Source organism: Anguilla rostrata, chromosome 6 (genome assembly GCF_018555375.3).
Source record: "Anguilla rostrata isolate EN2019 chromosome 6, ASM1855537v3, whole genome shotgun sequence".
Taxonomy (NCBI): Eukaryota; Metazoa; Chordata; class Actinopteri; order Anguilliformes; family Anguillidae; genus Anguilla; species Anguilla rostrata.
The window spans coordinates 8399041-8415559 of NC_057938.1; the positions used below are offsets into that span (position 1 = coordinate 8399041).

Sequence of the window (16519 nt, forward strand, 5' to 3'; positions counted from 1 at the left end):
CCAGGATTTCCTGCTGCAGCCTCCCGGTTCCAAATCAAACTTCCAGACTTGCACATCCACACCACAGTTTCCTCAGTGTGTGGCAGTGGCAGTGGGCTCATTAAGCCTTTAAATTCAGTCCAAGGGTGCACCCAAGGCCCCCAACAACTGAGCTGAACACCGGTGGTTACGACTAAGGTTGCCCATGACTGGGCCTGGAGAAAAACTAATGTTAAAGTACAGTATGAGTCAAGGGCAAATTGGCTCAATCTGGGCCCATGTCTTTCTGCCACAGTCTTCATTTTGAATGTCCCACCTTGCTGTGGAGTATTGCACCAACCAACAAAATAAAATGACGTAGACCACTGGATTGCATTTTTCTGTTTATATTGTATTTAAATTTTTTTTTGTTTGTACATTCAAATGAAGCAAACATTTTTTAATAGTATGGCTGTCTTAGCAGTGGTTATTCAAGTGACAAAACGGATTGGATAGGATTGTAAAAGTTTATCAAAATATTTAAAAGAACACAGGAATTTGGTGTTCTGTTAGATTTCGCCTAAAATTTCTCATCGTTCCCTGTTCAACAGTTGTTTCTATTTGACTTGATTTTAATTGTCTTACATTTGCTGAATATTGGTTTGTATTGATGATGCAAGTTCAGAAAAGAAGTACCACTTTTTCTGTGAGCTGTGGCCCAGATATTTACATAACATTCCTGGAATTATAAGAAACAAGGAATTGTCCTGACTGTACAGGCATTTTTAAATAAAACTCGCACATCATTTGAAATGACAAAACTGAATGCTTTTCACAAATAATTCAAAATAAATAGCATACAAAACATTCATTAAAAACGTTACGTAGGAGCGTAGCATGTTTAAATAAAGCATAATTCTCCAAATTGAGTAAGAGAAACTATTTGGCACGTTCAAGATACTCTTCCCCCTGATTCAACCCTCTACTAAAGTCTTAGCATCTCTCAACTAGCAAAAAGTACTCTTTTGGCATTTCTCTAATCCTAACATAAAAAATGGCTTCCGTAGCAATCCTATGAGAACAGACTACTGTGATGTTGAAACACAGACTTGATGGCTTTAATATATTGAACCCTGCTATTGTCCCTGACAGCACAAAGGGCCAATACATGGAGGCTCATTAATCACCTGTAAACCATTTGCTGCTTTTTTTCTGTTCTTGGGTTGAGCAAACTCATGATCAAAAAGGCATAGAACTCAGAATGAGTTTGTAAATGAGAAGAAGAGGCGGGATATTAAGAGGAGAGAACCGTCCAGGGGGGAAAAAAAGCAAAAAAAAAAGCATCGGTTTTGGTGGTTGAGGGGATTTTGGAGGGGGGGGTCCTGCCCGCGCTAGTCCGACCGTATGGCCGCGCTGTTGCCTAGCGCCGTGAGGAGTCACGTGTTGCCGGTGGCGGCGGTCGCGTCGCCGGGTGCGCCGGAGGGGGCCGGCGGTGCCGTCCTGTTCCCGCCGTCGGGCGCCGGGGTCCATTCGGGCTGGTAGAAGTGGATGTCGAACGTCCGGGCCCAGTTGGCGAAGACGCGCTTCTCGGTGATGAAGCGGTGATGGCTGCCGCGGCGACCGCGCTCGTGGGAGATGTACATGGTGCACTCGTCCGGCCCTGAAGGCTCGTAGTAGTGATACGGGACCGAGACGTGGGCAGGCTCCCTGCATATGAGAGAGAGAGAGAGAGAGAGAGAGAGAGAGAGGTTGAAGTTGAAGGGCCCTTTTATTTTGGTTGGACTGATCTCATCAAAGCCAATCCTGTCGTGTGAAGCAGGCTCAAAGTGGAATGGCATAAGAAAGCGGGCTGTTTGATAATGGGGAGGAAGTGATGAGTAAATCGGCTCCAGCTGGTTGGACACATGCAGTGGTTTGCTGGCCATCTGCATACAGTAATTGGCCAAATCAATATTAATTATTATGACTTAATTCAACTTATGGGAACATCATTATGAATAATTTCTAAGCCATTGCTTTTTTATAGATCACCTACACAACCTATTTCCCTGTTATCCCTCCGTGTAAAAAAAGAGCATTGACTGAAAATTATAACAGCACTCGTTCAGCAGCATAGTTAATCTTTAAAATTTAGTCTTAATCACTTGGGGCTTCAAAAAGTATTCGGTTTTTCATAAATTAGATAAAATATGGCAACCAGCAAGATGATCGATTTCCAGGTTCATAGTCTTGTTCCAAGTTGTTACAGGGCATTCCTGTCTAAACTATTACTGAAATGACTGTGTAACATTTCCCTGTATACAAGTCACATGAGCCCCATCCTGACTTTTGCAGCAGCAGGGCAGGCCTGCGGTTTGACGGTTCAGCATTAAATCAAGCGGGGCTCACCTGCAGAATTCTGGAGGAACCATGCCGTAGACATTGATCCTGCCACACAGCTCCAGAGCGATGGACATGGTGAACCAGCCTGTGCTCAGCCAGGAGTTGGAAATCTTCCTGCGAGAAAAACAGATCGAAGCGGAAAAGGTCATCTTTAGTCACTCGCAAAAAAGCATAATACCAATACGCAGCGTGTCACTGACGGACTTCGCCGGTTAACTAGAACACTGCTGCAGCGCAGGGGGTAAAAAAAAAAAGAAAAAAAGAATGAACTGATGACATAGAAATAGACAAAAGTTCAATTTTGAATAAGGTTACAACTGACACTTCGTTGCAGGCGACCAATCTATTGTTACTTTTCTCAACGGGACCCCAAAAAATCATTAATATAGAATATTATACAAAAAAAGTGTTAAAATAGTTAACATTTTAGTATGGAAACTAAACCCATCCTTGCTTTAGGAGAGGGTGTGTGTACGAATGGGCTTTGATTGCATTGCATTTTAATCATTCATACGGGGGCATAATTTCAGTCTTAAGGATCAGCCGAGCCTTCAATACTTTCTAATTTAATACAAGGTAATAAAGGGACTGCAATGCCAGTGGGGAGAGAAACCGCTACTCATAATAAATCTTGACATGTGATTGATTCTGAGACTCTTACTGGTCGTAAATTACATCTAAACTGCAAGAACGTCTCCACCTGGCCACAGCCAGATCACTCATCACTATGGTTACACACTCCATACCCTTATCTAATTACTGCAGTATTTGTTTCAGAGTTGAATCATTCCCAGCCAGCACTTCATTACTGTTAATTACTCCTCCTTTACAATGGGTAGCAGCTGGGTCCTTGGAAAGCAATCTGACTTTGTTCACTGTTTCACTTGGTACCAGGATCTTGGTACTCCTTTTCAGCTTCTCTGAGGTGTTGTGGGGAGTAGAAATGATTCTGCAAAGATGCCGTGGCCCAAGAATAAGATGCCCTTGTTTCCCGCATCCTGGAATTTCTTATTCAAAGAGTTAGCATATGATCTATTCTGCGGCTGGTTTCTGATCGCATCTCCAGGGGATTTCAGAGAGGGATTTCTGACGGCCAGAGATTTAGCATTTTATTTTTGTTTTGTTTTTATGGGAACTGGATGTGACTGTAAAAAATCAGTCAAACAGCTTGAGTCTTAAAATTTCTGAGCTGTGAATCTTTACTGTGGGCCTATGAGTTGATTTAAACAAATTTCATGCGCATTTACCTGGCTACTCTGAGGAATGTACAGGGGAGGGCAAATACTCGGCCTCTCCTGGAAACATCATGAGCAGCGAGCGAATAAAAATCTATATAACTGGAAGCAAAACTGAAATAAAACGATAGATGACACTCGCAAATCCTTCCAGTGGAGGTTGGCTTTTTCCCTCAGTTTGAGAATAAGGCAGTACTTTGCATGTACCCACCACACGCCGATAGTGCTTGCAGTTCTTGGCACTTTTTAGAGAGCTTTTTGCAGAAAAACGGCTTTTGTACCCACCTGGGGTTTGCATCCTGGTGTTCCCTCTAAATGAAAAGCTCAGGCTGGTCAAGGCCAGCATGCATCACTGAAATGAAGACCACGGTTGGGTTCAAAGCTAACAGGACACGGTTTCTAATACTTAGTCATGCACTGCGTATGTATTTCTGAGATATCAAAAGGTATATCATATTTAATCTGCCAGAATGTTCCTTTTCTCCCACCCACGCACAACTCTATTGATAGAAATTGTGTTTGCCTGGTGTGAGGGTGATTATGACTTATACCAGGCTAGACACAGAGGACAAAGCCTTTTTATAAAAAAAATATCAAATATGAAAAGTATATCATTCCAAGGCTGCTTTGTCAATTAATGAAGTTAAAGAATTTACTACAGCAAAACCCTTGAGCTCTGATTGGCCATTTAAAGTAGGCCTATGCGTTAGCAGCAAGGTCGACTGCTAGGAGAGCCTTAGGCAGCCCTTAAGGACATCTGCATTGATCCTGAAATCAATCACAAAAGGACTAAAAAACCCAGGAGATATGAGCAAATGGAGAAAAAAAAAACTATTTGAATGTCACACTAGTAAAGCTCAATTATCTTTACTTAAATTTATCACCGTATTGTTCGACGGTATAGACCTTGTGCAAATGAGAGAAGGGGAAGACAGGTACAGAATGTGAAGGTGTGCTTATCAATTCTATCTGAAAAGGGCTTACTGGATTCTTACTTAATCCGCCTTTGATCTTCACGGAAGAACGGATGTAAAAAAAACTGGAGAACGCTCTGCATATTGTGATGGATGATGGGACTGGCTTACGAACAGCGGAATCTGTTGTCAACGGTGGGATTTTGATCACGGATACAGCTCGGTCCTGACAAAGAAGGATTTTGGGGGACGGCGCAGGGTCCCCAGCCACCGCCTTCCGCGGTACGGTACTCCCATTCATTTTAAAACCAGCGAGGAGCCTCTGGAACCCCGGAGACCAGGCGGGGCGCACCGTTCCAGGTTAGCTTCTGTCATGACAACCCGTTGACAAATGCCTGGAGACCGTTCCCATGGCGCAAGGGGGGAAACAGCCTCCATTAGCTCTGGGGCTAACAGAATAAATCAAGCATCAAGTTCTGTCTCCGCCCCCAGTTGCTGTCAGTGACTGCATCGACATCCCCCTCCCTTCACAGTGTGTCCTCAGGTCACAGACAGGCTGCTACCAGGTGCTCTTTATTATGCTGGAGCCCAAAAGATTAGCTAATGCACTATAATTCATTTACATTACACCCACCCCCTGAGACTAATAGCATGCATAATAATTATAATCTATGGTTTGAAAAAAATACATTCAAAGAACACCAGGGGCCTCATTTATAGAATGGCCTTATGATCAAATTGCATCTTAAATAGTGGCTTACAGAAAAAACCATGACTAAGTACTCCCACTTTGACATGGATATGATTGTATTACGCAAGGTTTATACTAGACTTAAGTTAATTTCCTGCCGGTTATGTGCAGTTACTGCATGTCTGACAGTTGAAGTGGGCTGAAGTTTTACTGAAAACAAAATGGCGTATTACAGTAATTGTGCACTACATGAGAATACTATTATTGGCTCCACTCACATTTATTGAAGTTCAAATTGAAGTACATTTGAGATTTATATATCATACCTGCATAAGCTGCAGATACGCCATGCTAAACCAACATTAGCAACTTTCTTTGGTCTTATTATTTCTATCAATCAGGCGTAAGCATACCTTGGGAAATGTTCTTAAGATTGTGCTTAAGTTTAAATCCAAGCACACTTTTATAAATGAGGCCCCATGACTACACGCCACTCAGCGATCAGAGATGAAAGTGATACGTTCGGTCTGAGCTGGATGTGCTGGGGTCTTTCCATATCTGGTGACTGAATCACAGCTTGCTCCTGACAATCGCACTGTACTTCCACTCCAGAGTCATAGAGCTTGTGCGATTTTGAGACGACCTTGTGGGCTGTTCTACGGGGCCGCTGAGTGCATTCCCACGTTGTCGGGGGTCGCAAAGCGACGGCGGCAATGCCGACGGCCCCCAAAAAGCTGAACAATCAAGCCGAAAGCAGAAAAAAAGCCACAAGTTGACCAAGAGAAAGGTGTACAAAACCGCATATACGACGAAAGGATGTGCTTATGTCTTCTATTTTTTCTTTTGTGCGTGGAACTGGCCCGTACGTGCCGTTGGCGAAAAAGCCTCCCTTTATAGCCCTAACCAAGAGGGGTGACATCCCCCTGATTCCCCCCCCGCCCCCCGCCGGTTGGAATGATCCAACAGCTGCCGTTTTTTTGTAGGTCAGAGGGAGGCTCCTGAGAGTTTTATCGATATTTATTCACGGCCCGCTTTTTTCCACCGAAGCCTGAGGCTGCACTTGCATGTGCTCCTCTCCACTGAGCAGCGGAAGGGTCCTCGGAGGCAAGCGGTGTGTACGTTCGCTCTGCCAAGACTTTAACGCTTCGTGCCAAAACCTCTCCATACCGTGCCTGTCTTCTTCTGGGTTTATCAGCAGAAAGCAGAGCCGGAGACCCACACACTTCTGAACACCTATCCCCCATCCCCCCCAACACTTAACTCAACGTCGCTCCCGTATTCCTACCCTCCTACCCTCCTTCCCTCCTTTGGGAACTGACTGAAACCGTTTTTCCAGAAGCAGCTTTCTGCCTTTATAATCATTGCCTCTGGAAACACGACCACATTTCTCCTGTAAAGAAGGGAAGTAATATTCCTACTATGCCATCTGCCTCTTTTTTTTACTGTTAATTGTTCTCTGGAAGACCAAATGTAGAGCCATTCAGGCAGACTTTGCCAGCTACTTTCAATATGTGGGTTGAGCACAGCCTTTTTTTTTTGTTGAAACTCTGCACAATGCAGAGACCTTTTCTGTTGATCATTACTCAGACTGAGGCTCTGTTGCATACTGTCTGCTACAAGTGCTAATGATGGCCTTTGAAACGCTTCATATTACATTCTTCTCACAGTTTAACATTTAATGCTTGGCTGTGCACACTTCAAAGTTTGATGACGGAAAGATTTATCGGATACTAAAACTTTAATTTGACTCTTCAAGGTATACTGGTCACTTTTTAAACGGAATAATTTTGTTTAAAATGAACAATTTCAGAACAAAAACAGGCACATATTCTATACAGACCCATGGGATTGTGTGTTTTAACCTACCTAGGTATTCTGTTGAATTCTCTACCTTGGCACTTCAGCTCAACAATAATCAGTCTGAATAGGTTATGAAATGTGTTAGATCATTTGCAAGAGCATGTATGATGCTACTGAAAAGAAGCAATACTATATGTGTACTCTCTGACATTATCAGACCTTCCTACATCACCACAAGTCTTCCACAATTGAGGAATGGTATGTGGAAAGACAACAGTAACATGCCACTTCATATCTCAGGATTACATACAGACATACTATAGGCACTCCATTCCCTGAGAGATAATTAACCTAATTTTATTTAATTACTGCTTTCGGTCAATTATTTGCCTTAAGCAGGCCAGTGTCCCATGTCGGACTATATGTCCATGGCATGGAGGATGTTTAGTCAGGCTTGGACAAGTAATTAGTAAATACCTCAGTAAATTCACAGTGCAATTTTTGGAAATCACAACTGAGAGGATTGAAAGTGCACCTGTCACACCACATAAGCTGGCTTCTGAGGAATTACAGGAATCAGGGCTGACGCACAACGCAGGTTTTGAGATTGAGAAATTGCAGTAACTACTGCGCATGCCATTCCCCTAGGAGATGGCTACAATTACTACCACACGTATTTACAAAGTCAATGCTTGCTTTCTTGCAGGTTTGACAGTTTCAAGTGGTCTCGCAGAATCGCGGATCATTTGCACCAAGCCGGCCAGCTCCTGCCTCTCACTTACTGTGTGTCTGTTCGTCCCACTCATTGTGCTTCTGTTATTTGTGGTGGTAGCCCGGTCCCCGCAGATGGATCAAATAAACGCTTGTGCGTCTGCCAAGATCCGCTAAGCTCCTCGTCGTCTGTTTGCGGGCCACGCGCACTTTTTTTTGCATTAATGTTCACGTCCTGCTTGTGTCTCCTTGACGTCTTTCTTCTTCTATGGCTCACACACTGCTTCCCGCTGGAAACAGCTGCTGGGAGCATTTAGCTGGCAGCCCTTCTCGTCAGCTTGGCAAACGAAACCCAAATCTGACTAATTTTTATTTATTTATTTATTTATTTATTTATTTATTTATTTATTTATTTATTGTTTTTACAAAATTTGTGACCTGCTAGAAATTGCTTACAGGTGCTTTATGAGGCCAATTATCTTCAGCTATTATGTATGAATTCAGCATGTGTAAAAATATGGACCAGAATCACAGAGAACTTTTGTCTCCAAGTTGCATATAACTTGTAAGTCACTCCTTCCTGAATAATTCTTCTTTGAGAAAGATGCACAATATTAGCCAATAAGGTGATGATGTGTGGCACGAAGGACAGCGTGAGGTGTGCCCAGTCTTGTCTTTCCAGGCCTCGTTCAGGCACTGTTAAATTCAGTGCTAGAGAGGCCGTTCAAATTGACGCAGTAAATGGAACAATTAGTGTGATCACATAGCTCCCAGAGATAAAATTGGATGAAATCCTCTCCGATCAGGAGCGAGATCCTCTAGGAATAGTGGACCCCTGCAGACTCTAAATGGGAAACCTCAAAGCCACAAGCACCACTGAGACTCCTTGGGCTTCTCACCTCCGCTCAACGTTCAAGGTGGTGAAACAGCTGTTAGCGAAAGGTACTGGAATAGTCTTGAGAACCCTCTTCTTCTGCTAGCCAAGTTTATACATTTCTCTGGTGGTGGCATTAGTATTTGTGGGTAGTTTGAGGGTTGTGACAGCACCACCAGCTGTGGAGTAGGGGGAAACTGCCAAAGAACGCAGCACACCAACTGCTTTTTGTAACAAAGGGTTTTTGCCGAGGAACTCACATCTAGCATAATTTACTGAACAGTTTCCTACTTTCATTACTTCAGAGAAATGGGTTTAATAATCGTGATTACCTTGTCACATCCAGAATCGTGCATTTATCTTTTTATTAAAGATGTAATTTTTTTCCCCCCTTTCCATGTGGAAGCAATCAAACGTACCTGTCACACCCTCATCCGGTTTGCATTGAAACTATTAGTCACTTTCAGCCACCTAATAGAGCCAAGTTAGATTGGTGCAGCTGACGGGCCTTAAAATGAATGTAATACAAGAATGAATCGTAAGCCTTTGGCCCAGGGCATCCCATCCGCAGTAGCCAGTAATCACTGAAAATGTCTCAACATTAAAATGACCGGTTTTGGCGATGAATAGTAAAAATGTCCTCTCGACGAAAAAGACGGTACAGTACCTGCGGGTGCCAGCGTGCATTCATTAATTTACGTACAGGGTCAACCTTTCGAATCCAAGCCGTAATTAGATTGGTTCAGGGAAGCAGAAAACTCTCCATTATCGAGTGGGAGAAAAAAAATAGAGCCAGGCCCCTGTGGGTGTGTGCTTCCGGCTAATTATAGTGTCTTAATGAACTCCTAGCTTTTCGGAATCTGGTCTGAATTATGCTTCAGAGGTCTTTTTGGAGGATTATGGTTCCTCTTTCCGTGTAAGGCTGATATTACACACGCTGATAAAAGGGCTCAGATTACAGCCCCTACCCCTGCTGCATTAAGCAGCGCCGGCTGGTTGACTGTAAGTTGCTTCAGCTTTGCACCAAGGCTCCTGAGTGACCATTATTTCCATGCAGAATTTAATTGGCTCAGAGCTGCATGGAAAAAAAAAAAAAACCTTTATAGCATCTGCCTGCTTTCCTGCATACTTGCAAATGCACTTGTCCTCTTTTGTGCTGGCAGCAGTTTTGTGACGGTCCCTGGGCTTGATACCCATTCTCTTGCCAGCTCTCCGGCGCAGAAAGCATTCGAAATATCTCTCCAGCCAAAGCAGAGATTAAAAGACGATCCCTTTTCCAGATTCTAAGCCTGGATTACCATGGCACTGTCATGGCCCATTTTGGATTAAGAGGAGACATTAATATCACAGCACTATGATCCTCTGCTGTAAATATACGGCAAATCTGAACACTGGATTTTTCATTTTTCTGTCTGTAACATACCAGTTTTCTGGCTCCGCCAGCTGCTCACATTTGCATTATGTGTATTTTCTGATGTCCTTACACACAACCTCCATGTTATGATCTAAATTCGTGAGGAGACATATTTTAGAACTGTACTCTGCATACCTAACAACCACCTTCATGTTTAGCGTTGACAGCTCATGTTTATTTAATAACTTTCAACTGTACTGCCACCGCCAAGGCATTTCTTCCATTTCTGTCAGTGTCCCCGGGGCAGTAGGTTTTAAAAGGCATAATTACTGTTTTCTGTAAAAAAAAATAAGCGCAAGATTTCTGCTTTACATTGACTGCAAACCCGCCCGGAATCTCATAATCTGGTGACAGATCGACGGGTGCGGTCTCTCACCTGTCTTTGCCCGTCTCCCTCTTGAAGAGCTCGTCGAACTGCAGCATCTTCTGCCGGGAGATGATGTAGACCTTGAGGCGGGGCAGGACCTGGTTCATCAGCCGCAGGTTGTTGTAGACCAGGCCCTTGCCGTCGCGGCGCATGTAGTTGCCGGGGCCCCAGAAGATGAAGACGGTGTCCTGGCTGGCGTTGAGCAGCTCCTGGCGGCTGCGGAGCACGCGCTGCATGCTGGAGTGCGCCACCACGCGCAGGCTGGTCCGCTGGCCCACGTCGCGGCGGTAGCCCGCCGTGGGCGCGTCGTTCATGCGGATGACGCACTCCGTGCGGTCGATCTCGTCCCCGCGCCCGCCGTCCGTCAGGTGGCCCGAGCTGGTGACCAGGGCGCAGCTGTTGCAGTGCATCTTCAGAGTCTGTGGAGGGGGGGGAGGGGGGTGGAAGAGAGGGCCCACTTTAGCGTCCAGTACAACCGGAACACTGGTGCTGGCCCTTCCGTGCTGCAGAGTACCGGATACACTTTAATTTAGCACGCTGCGCTTTTCTCTGATGAACTTTCACATTCTAAGATACCTGACTGTAGTCTGAAGCCAAACTCTCATTCTGCGCTTTCACTTAAGAAAACAGCAACATAAAAAGCTATTGCATGTTTCCCCTCATGCTGTTTCTCGGGTATAAAATGTCAAGGAAAAGAAAATTAAATGTTGGTGGGTGTTGTTGTTAGTGCAGGTGCAGTTGTATTCTTAATATTAGCATATTAACTAGTTACTGAGAAGTACTGGGAGATTCCACTGCCATGTTTTGGACCCCAAATACCCTTGCGATGGCAGGACAGCCACTTACAGTGTTGACTCTGGACCTTAGGGTTAAGTTAATCAATCCTTAATGCACAAACCATTACTTTCACACCTTGGACTAATGTACTGATCATGGGAAAAGGTACTACTGGGCTCAAACTTAACAAACTGTTATATGGAAACTTTGTAGATGTCCCAATGTAGTCATAATGTAGTTTTATACTTCAGTCTCATTCTGAGAATCGACATCTCTATTTCCTGCATGAGAAACAGCAACGAGTAAAACATCTGGAAAGAAAAACTAAATCCAGTTTTCCAGCCAAAATGGTGTTGCCTTATCACTGCCCTGTGCTTTGGCAGTAGAGTGCAGTTACATTACCAAGAAACCTGTAACATAAAATAAAAATGGGAGCCCAGCATTGTGTTTTTGAAAGGAAACTAGGTTCCATTTCCTTTGTTGAACACTCCCGTGGGGGGCCTGGAGGCTGCTTCTGTAGTGGCAATTTTAGACCCGCAAGAAGATTTTTCAATCTACTCTCTATATGCTGAAAATCACTGTTTACGCACTTACGATGTTTCTTCGTCACTTCAGCTATCAAAAGGGTGGAATGGTAGGTTTAACGCCATAATTTTCCAACCCTTGCATGATACAAAATTGATCATAAGCTGAGGCTACTCGGAGCGGGAGCGAAAACAGCACAATTATACAGATAAAAGCACTGTTCTAACGTGGATTTCAATGGGACTGAATTGAGGTGTGCAATATGAGGCGCTATTTTCTCTCTTAAAGATAATTTCGCACTTTTAAAAAAAGGGCCCGTAAAATCCTTTCATTGTACTCAGCGACGTGGCGGTGCAAAGACAGGCTGAATCTTTGGAACCGAAAGGCAGACGCAAGTACAGCAATCCCCACCGAACCATTTCTCGCCCTCTTTCAGAGTCACTTTGACATTCAGTATAACTCCTTCCCTACACGGACTCCGTCTTATAGGTATATATCTTACGTTGAGGCGTTCGCTTTTTTTAAAATGCGGCATTTACATGTGCATTTCTGATGACTTTTCCCTCGGTGATGGATTACCCCCGGTAGCTCGGGGGGAAAGCTGTTGGGTGATGTGGTACATCACTGTGTTAATAAGGTCCTGGCTACTCAAGCAAGCATTCGCTCCAGACCCACACAGTTAAAAGAAAAAAAGAAAAAATTCCAGCATTTCCTGTGGGTCAACCTATACACATCCTGGCCCTCGTAGGACATTCCTGATTTGCAAATCACAGAGGCAACAGGGGAAGCAGGAAGGCTCACATTCTAAAAATACCGTAAATCCAATTTCACCGGACTTTTTAATGGGCCCATAAAAGGCAAAGGAAGAGGGACCTGTCATCTGCTTTTCTTGGGACAATGTACACGTAAATTTTGGCATTTATCAGACACTGAGGTGTTGCCAAGACCTGCGTGGGATGACATCATAAAATTTCATGTTAAAAATAATTGGTTGCTCTCTCCTTTTTCCATTTCGGATTATATCCATGGCCATTTTTGAGATCCTGCATATTTTTTGTCTCTCTGTTGGCGTGCTTCTCCCTCAGTCGTCTTAGGGAATTGCCGGTCGAGAACAGGCAGGAGTGGAAATATTAACCGGAACCACAGAGGGGCTGGGAATGGTGCCGTTAAGGCGATAATATTCACTATATATATAGTTCGTATTTGGACAGTGACAGTGACACGAGTTTTGTTGTTCTGGCTGTCTACTCCAGCAAATTGGATTTTAAATTAAACATGACCGTCAGATTTAATTTGGATGAATCATGTAGTAGGAATTACTGTCCTTTTTACAAACATTCCCCCAATTTTAGTGACTGAATATCATATGTATTGCGTATGTTCAGTCACTAATTACGACAGTGATAGTCTCGTTTGTTTCCGAGGAGATGGATAAATTTCAGCGTGTGCGCGAGCGCACAATGCTCGCCATTTTTACGCTGAATGTCGACGACCTCTGAGAAATCTTAGAACAGCGCGCACCGCGGCACACAATGCGTGCGCGCAGATTAACTGGCTTCCCAGGCTATAAACTGCTTCCTCTGAAAGGCGCACGAATCATTCGCAGTTTATGGAAACGAAACAAATATGCACGACGTTACCTTGAAGAGCAGCGCTGGGAGAATCAGTGTCACATGCGGTGAAATCACATTAGAAGGACAGGATCTGAGCAGCGCTATGTGAAACATGACTTTTTTTTTTGCCGTGGTACATAAAGAGATAAATAATTATCCCCGCTGTGAAAAAAACTGTAGAGTGCAGTGGTGTCAGACTCATTTCCTGCAGGGCACCTGTAAACATGTTATTGTTAAAAACATTCTCTTGCCTTAATTGCTGTAATTAGTCAAATAGCTGTACGCATTTTCATCCACGCATTTCCCAGAATAAACTTCGGGAACACTCATTGAGCGCAGAGCAAAAAAACAAGCTTCGGCTGGTATGCATTTTTAATACATACTGTAGAGGGGGAAAAATTGAAACTAAGTATATTATTGTGCTAATTAGGTAATTACAAGCAGAATCTGGAACAAAAAAATAAATAAAAAAAGCTGTAATAGGGCTTCTCCCTCCAGGAGTTAAATTTGACAGGAGTCTCTGAAATTCAGAAACATAATGACGAACAGTGCGGGATCAGAAGCCCCAGTGTATCAGGGACTAATGCGTACTGAAATCAGAATGCTGTCCTTGAAATGATACTGTGGGTGCTCGAGCCTGTTAGTATGCGCGACGGACGACGAAACAGAACCTGTGCTTACACTTCAAATTTGACCCCAATTTAGGGCCCTCCGTCTTGGCCCTCGCGCGATCTAATACAGTGGAAGTGCAATGCAAAAAAAAATAAAAAATGGGGGGGGGGGGGGGGGAAGGGGTGGAGGGTGGCCTGAAATGAAAATGTCATACAGGAAATTAAAGGCCCAGATTGATGAGGGAGGAGAGCTGTTGCATCAGATGTACTGCAGTCAGTCAGTCAGTCAGTCTTGATTTTCATCACTATTCTCTACTGTGCCCCATTAGCAATGCCATGTCACGGGAGAAGTTCAAGTCCATGAATATTATGCAATATTGATTAACAAGTGTGGTAGAAGCAAACAAATATATGTGTTTAAACAGTTGCTAAATGCATAATAATCCATGAATATTATGCAATCCTCGAATATAAATCTATGAAGATCATGCAATCTTGATTAACAGGAATGTGGTGGAAGAAAACAAATATACATGTTTAAACAGTAGCTAAATGTAAAGCCTAATTAACATGCATCAATATTTACTTGTGTTTCAGAATTCATATTCAATTTTATGGTATCGCCCTGCAATCAGACTTCCAATCTATTCAGTGTACTTGGGATTACACCTTGGTACATGACTGAATATATGACCCCGGGCTTGTGGAATTATCACAACTAAGTAATTACGATCATTTTAGAGTTAGCTTAGTTTTATTAAAAAATGACCGTGATGTCTTTCAAACCTCACGGAATCTGTTGTTAATCTGACAGAGAACAGCAAGACTTCCCGGACTGAAACGGACATGACAGCCGGTAAATGCAGTGCCATTTCTGAAACACCACTATCAGTCCACCCAGCACCGGAACACAGTAACCCTCCTTCAACTCTTTCGGAAGAGGCCTTCACACCCATGTGTGGGAAAAGGCTATCACAAAAGGCTTCCTCCTCTTAGTGGTCAGATTATTTTTTTTCAGTATTAACAGAAAACAGAGCCAATGCTCATACCCCGGGCAATTACAGAAAACAAGTCGCTGGTTTAAAAAAGCCGCATTGAAAGGGAATAAAAGTGCAGTTACATTGCGAGGGTAGTAATTAAGGCCCGGTCAATTGAGGACCCCATTGGGACCATTTCATCTGTATCTCTGATTTCAGATTGCTGGTGGGCTAGCGAAAGAGACAGCAATCAAACAACCAGGCTGAGCACGATGCTGGAATGGGTCTAAGAGGAGTACGCCCATCGGAAAATCGTTAAGTTACACAACGGTTTGACTAACACTGATGGGTCTAATTGGGGAAAAGTTACTAACAGGGGCTATAAAAGCCATTCTGCAGAGCAATTATCAAGGAAAAGAATAATTTGATTAGATACAGTATGTATTTTCAAATGTGAAATCTTGCAAGTGGAGACTGTAACAGTTATTTTAGTGCTTAGGAAAGCCCAGATTTTTTTGTATTGTAATTGAGGCAGACATTGTACTGTAGCACACAGGAGCTAATGTTTGTCTTGTTAAGTTGAAATCTGATCGGCAGGGAAGCGCAATTTGTTCTGCGGTAAGGAGGTGAAACTCCTCAGGGGTTCTGCAGTGTGGAGGTTCCACTGCTGGGCTCTTCGCTTGGCAGCCTGACAGACTTGGTCACTTCTTCTTCAATTTCTTTCATCATAAAAATAGCTATTACTGTATGCAGATGGATCTCAATTGTCAAAAAAAACTGTCCAGATTTGCTTTTGTACATTTATAACAGAGTGAATTAAAAGCATTTAAAAGCACTTCCGATAAGTCTTATTCGTGACTGTTTTTACAAATGAAACTCGGAGAACATTTGACCCATATGTGCTGTTTTTTTTAGAGAGAGCCTGGTCCCCGGGAGGAAAGGTATTTCAGATGAAAAATCCAGGTCTGAAGCAGGGAGGGCAGATGGGAAAGAACACAGATGGAAAGGCTCAGCCAGTGCGATTCTTACATTCGTGGGGAGGCCAAAGCAGCTAAGCTCAATGCGCTCATCATGGGCTCATCATGGGCTCATCATTACGAGCAGTAAAGCTTAACTGTAGGTCCGCACCCCCTCTTTACACCCGGAGCTAAATTACTATGATGTAATTTGCAGACCGTGTGATTTAATGTGTTCATATCCATCTACGTGAACCCAGCGGTATGTTCAGTATCTGTGCTTATTCACTCTCTTATGGCTGAAAGAATTTGCTTTGCTATTGAGCTCTGGGTGACGGGGATTGGACGGCATGAAAACAGACAACGCAGTAGAGCTTGTTCGTATCGTGAAATCTTATCTGAGCACGGCAAAAGGTAGAAAATGCTGGAAGTTCAAATGATGATGAGGGCCCCAGAACCGGCAGCAGGACCAGCGGTGGTCTGTCTCCCAGTAAATCACACCCTCCCTTGAGTACCGAGCTACGGCAGGCAGTAAAACAGGCGTGTGTCGAAGGGCCAATCCGAGTACGGGGGGGGGGGGGGGGTTATGGAGACGCGCTGACGTACCCAGTCCCCGGACGGATGATTGTCTCGCCTCTCGCCCCCTGAATGCGAAGGCACTGGCTTGTAAATCTCCCGCGCTTCTGAAGCGCAGATTAACAAAGTCGGAGCCGT

At 43.8% G+C, this 16519-nt stretch overlaps 1 protein-coding gene across 1 annotated transcript in view; it reads right to left on the minus strand.

Annotated features, from left to right (window-relative positions):
- Positions 1-349: 349 nt before the first annotated feature.
- st6galnac5a (ST6 (alpha-N-acetyl-neuraminyl-2,3-beta-galactosyl-1,3)-N-acetylgalactosaminide alpha-2,6-sialyltransferase 5a) overlaps positions 350-16519 on the minus strand; it is a 32353-nt gene continuing 16183 nt past the window's right edge. The window contains exons 3-5 of the mRNA XM_064338162.1: positions 10356-10765; positions 2347-2454; positions 350-1665 (exon numbers count right to left, since the gene is read on the minus strand). Coding sequence (XP_064194232.1) covers positions 1395-1665; positions 2347-2454; positions 10356-10765 — 789 coding nt within the window. The 3' untranslated portion in view covers positions 350-1394. The remainder of the gene's footprint in view (positions 1666-2346; positions 2455-10355; positions 10766-16519) is intronic.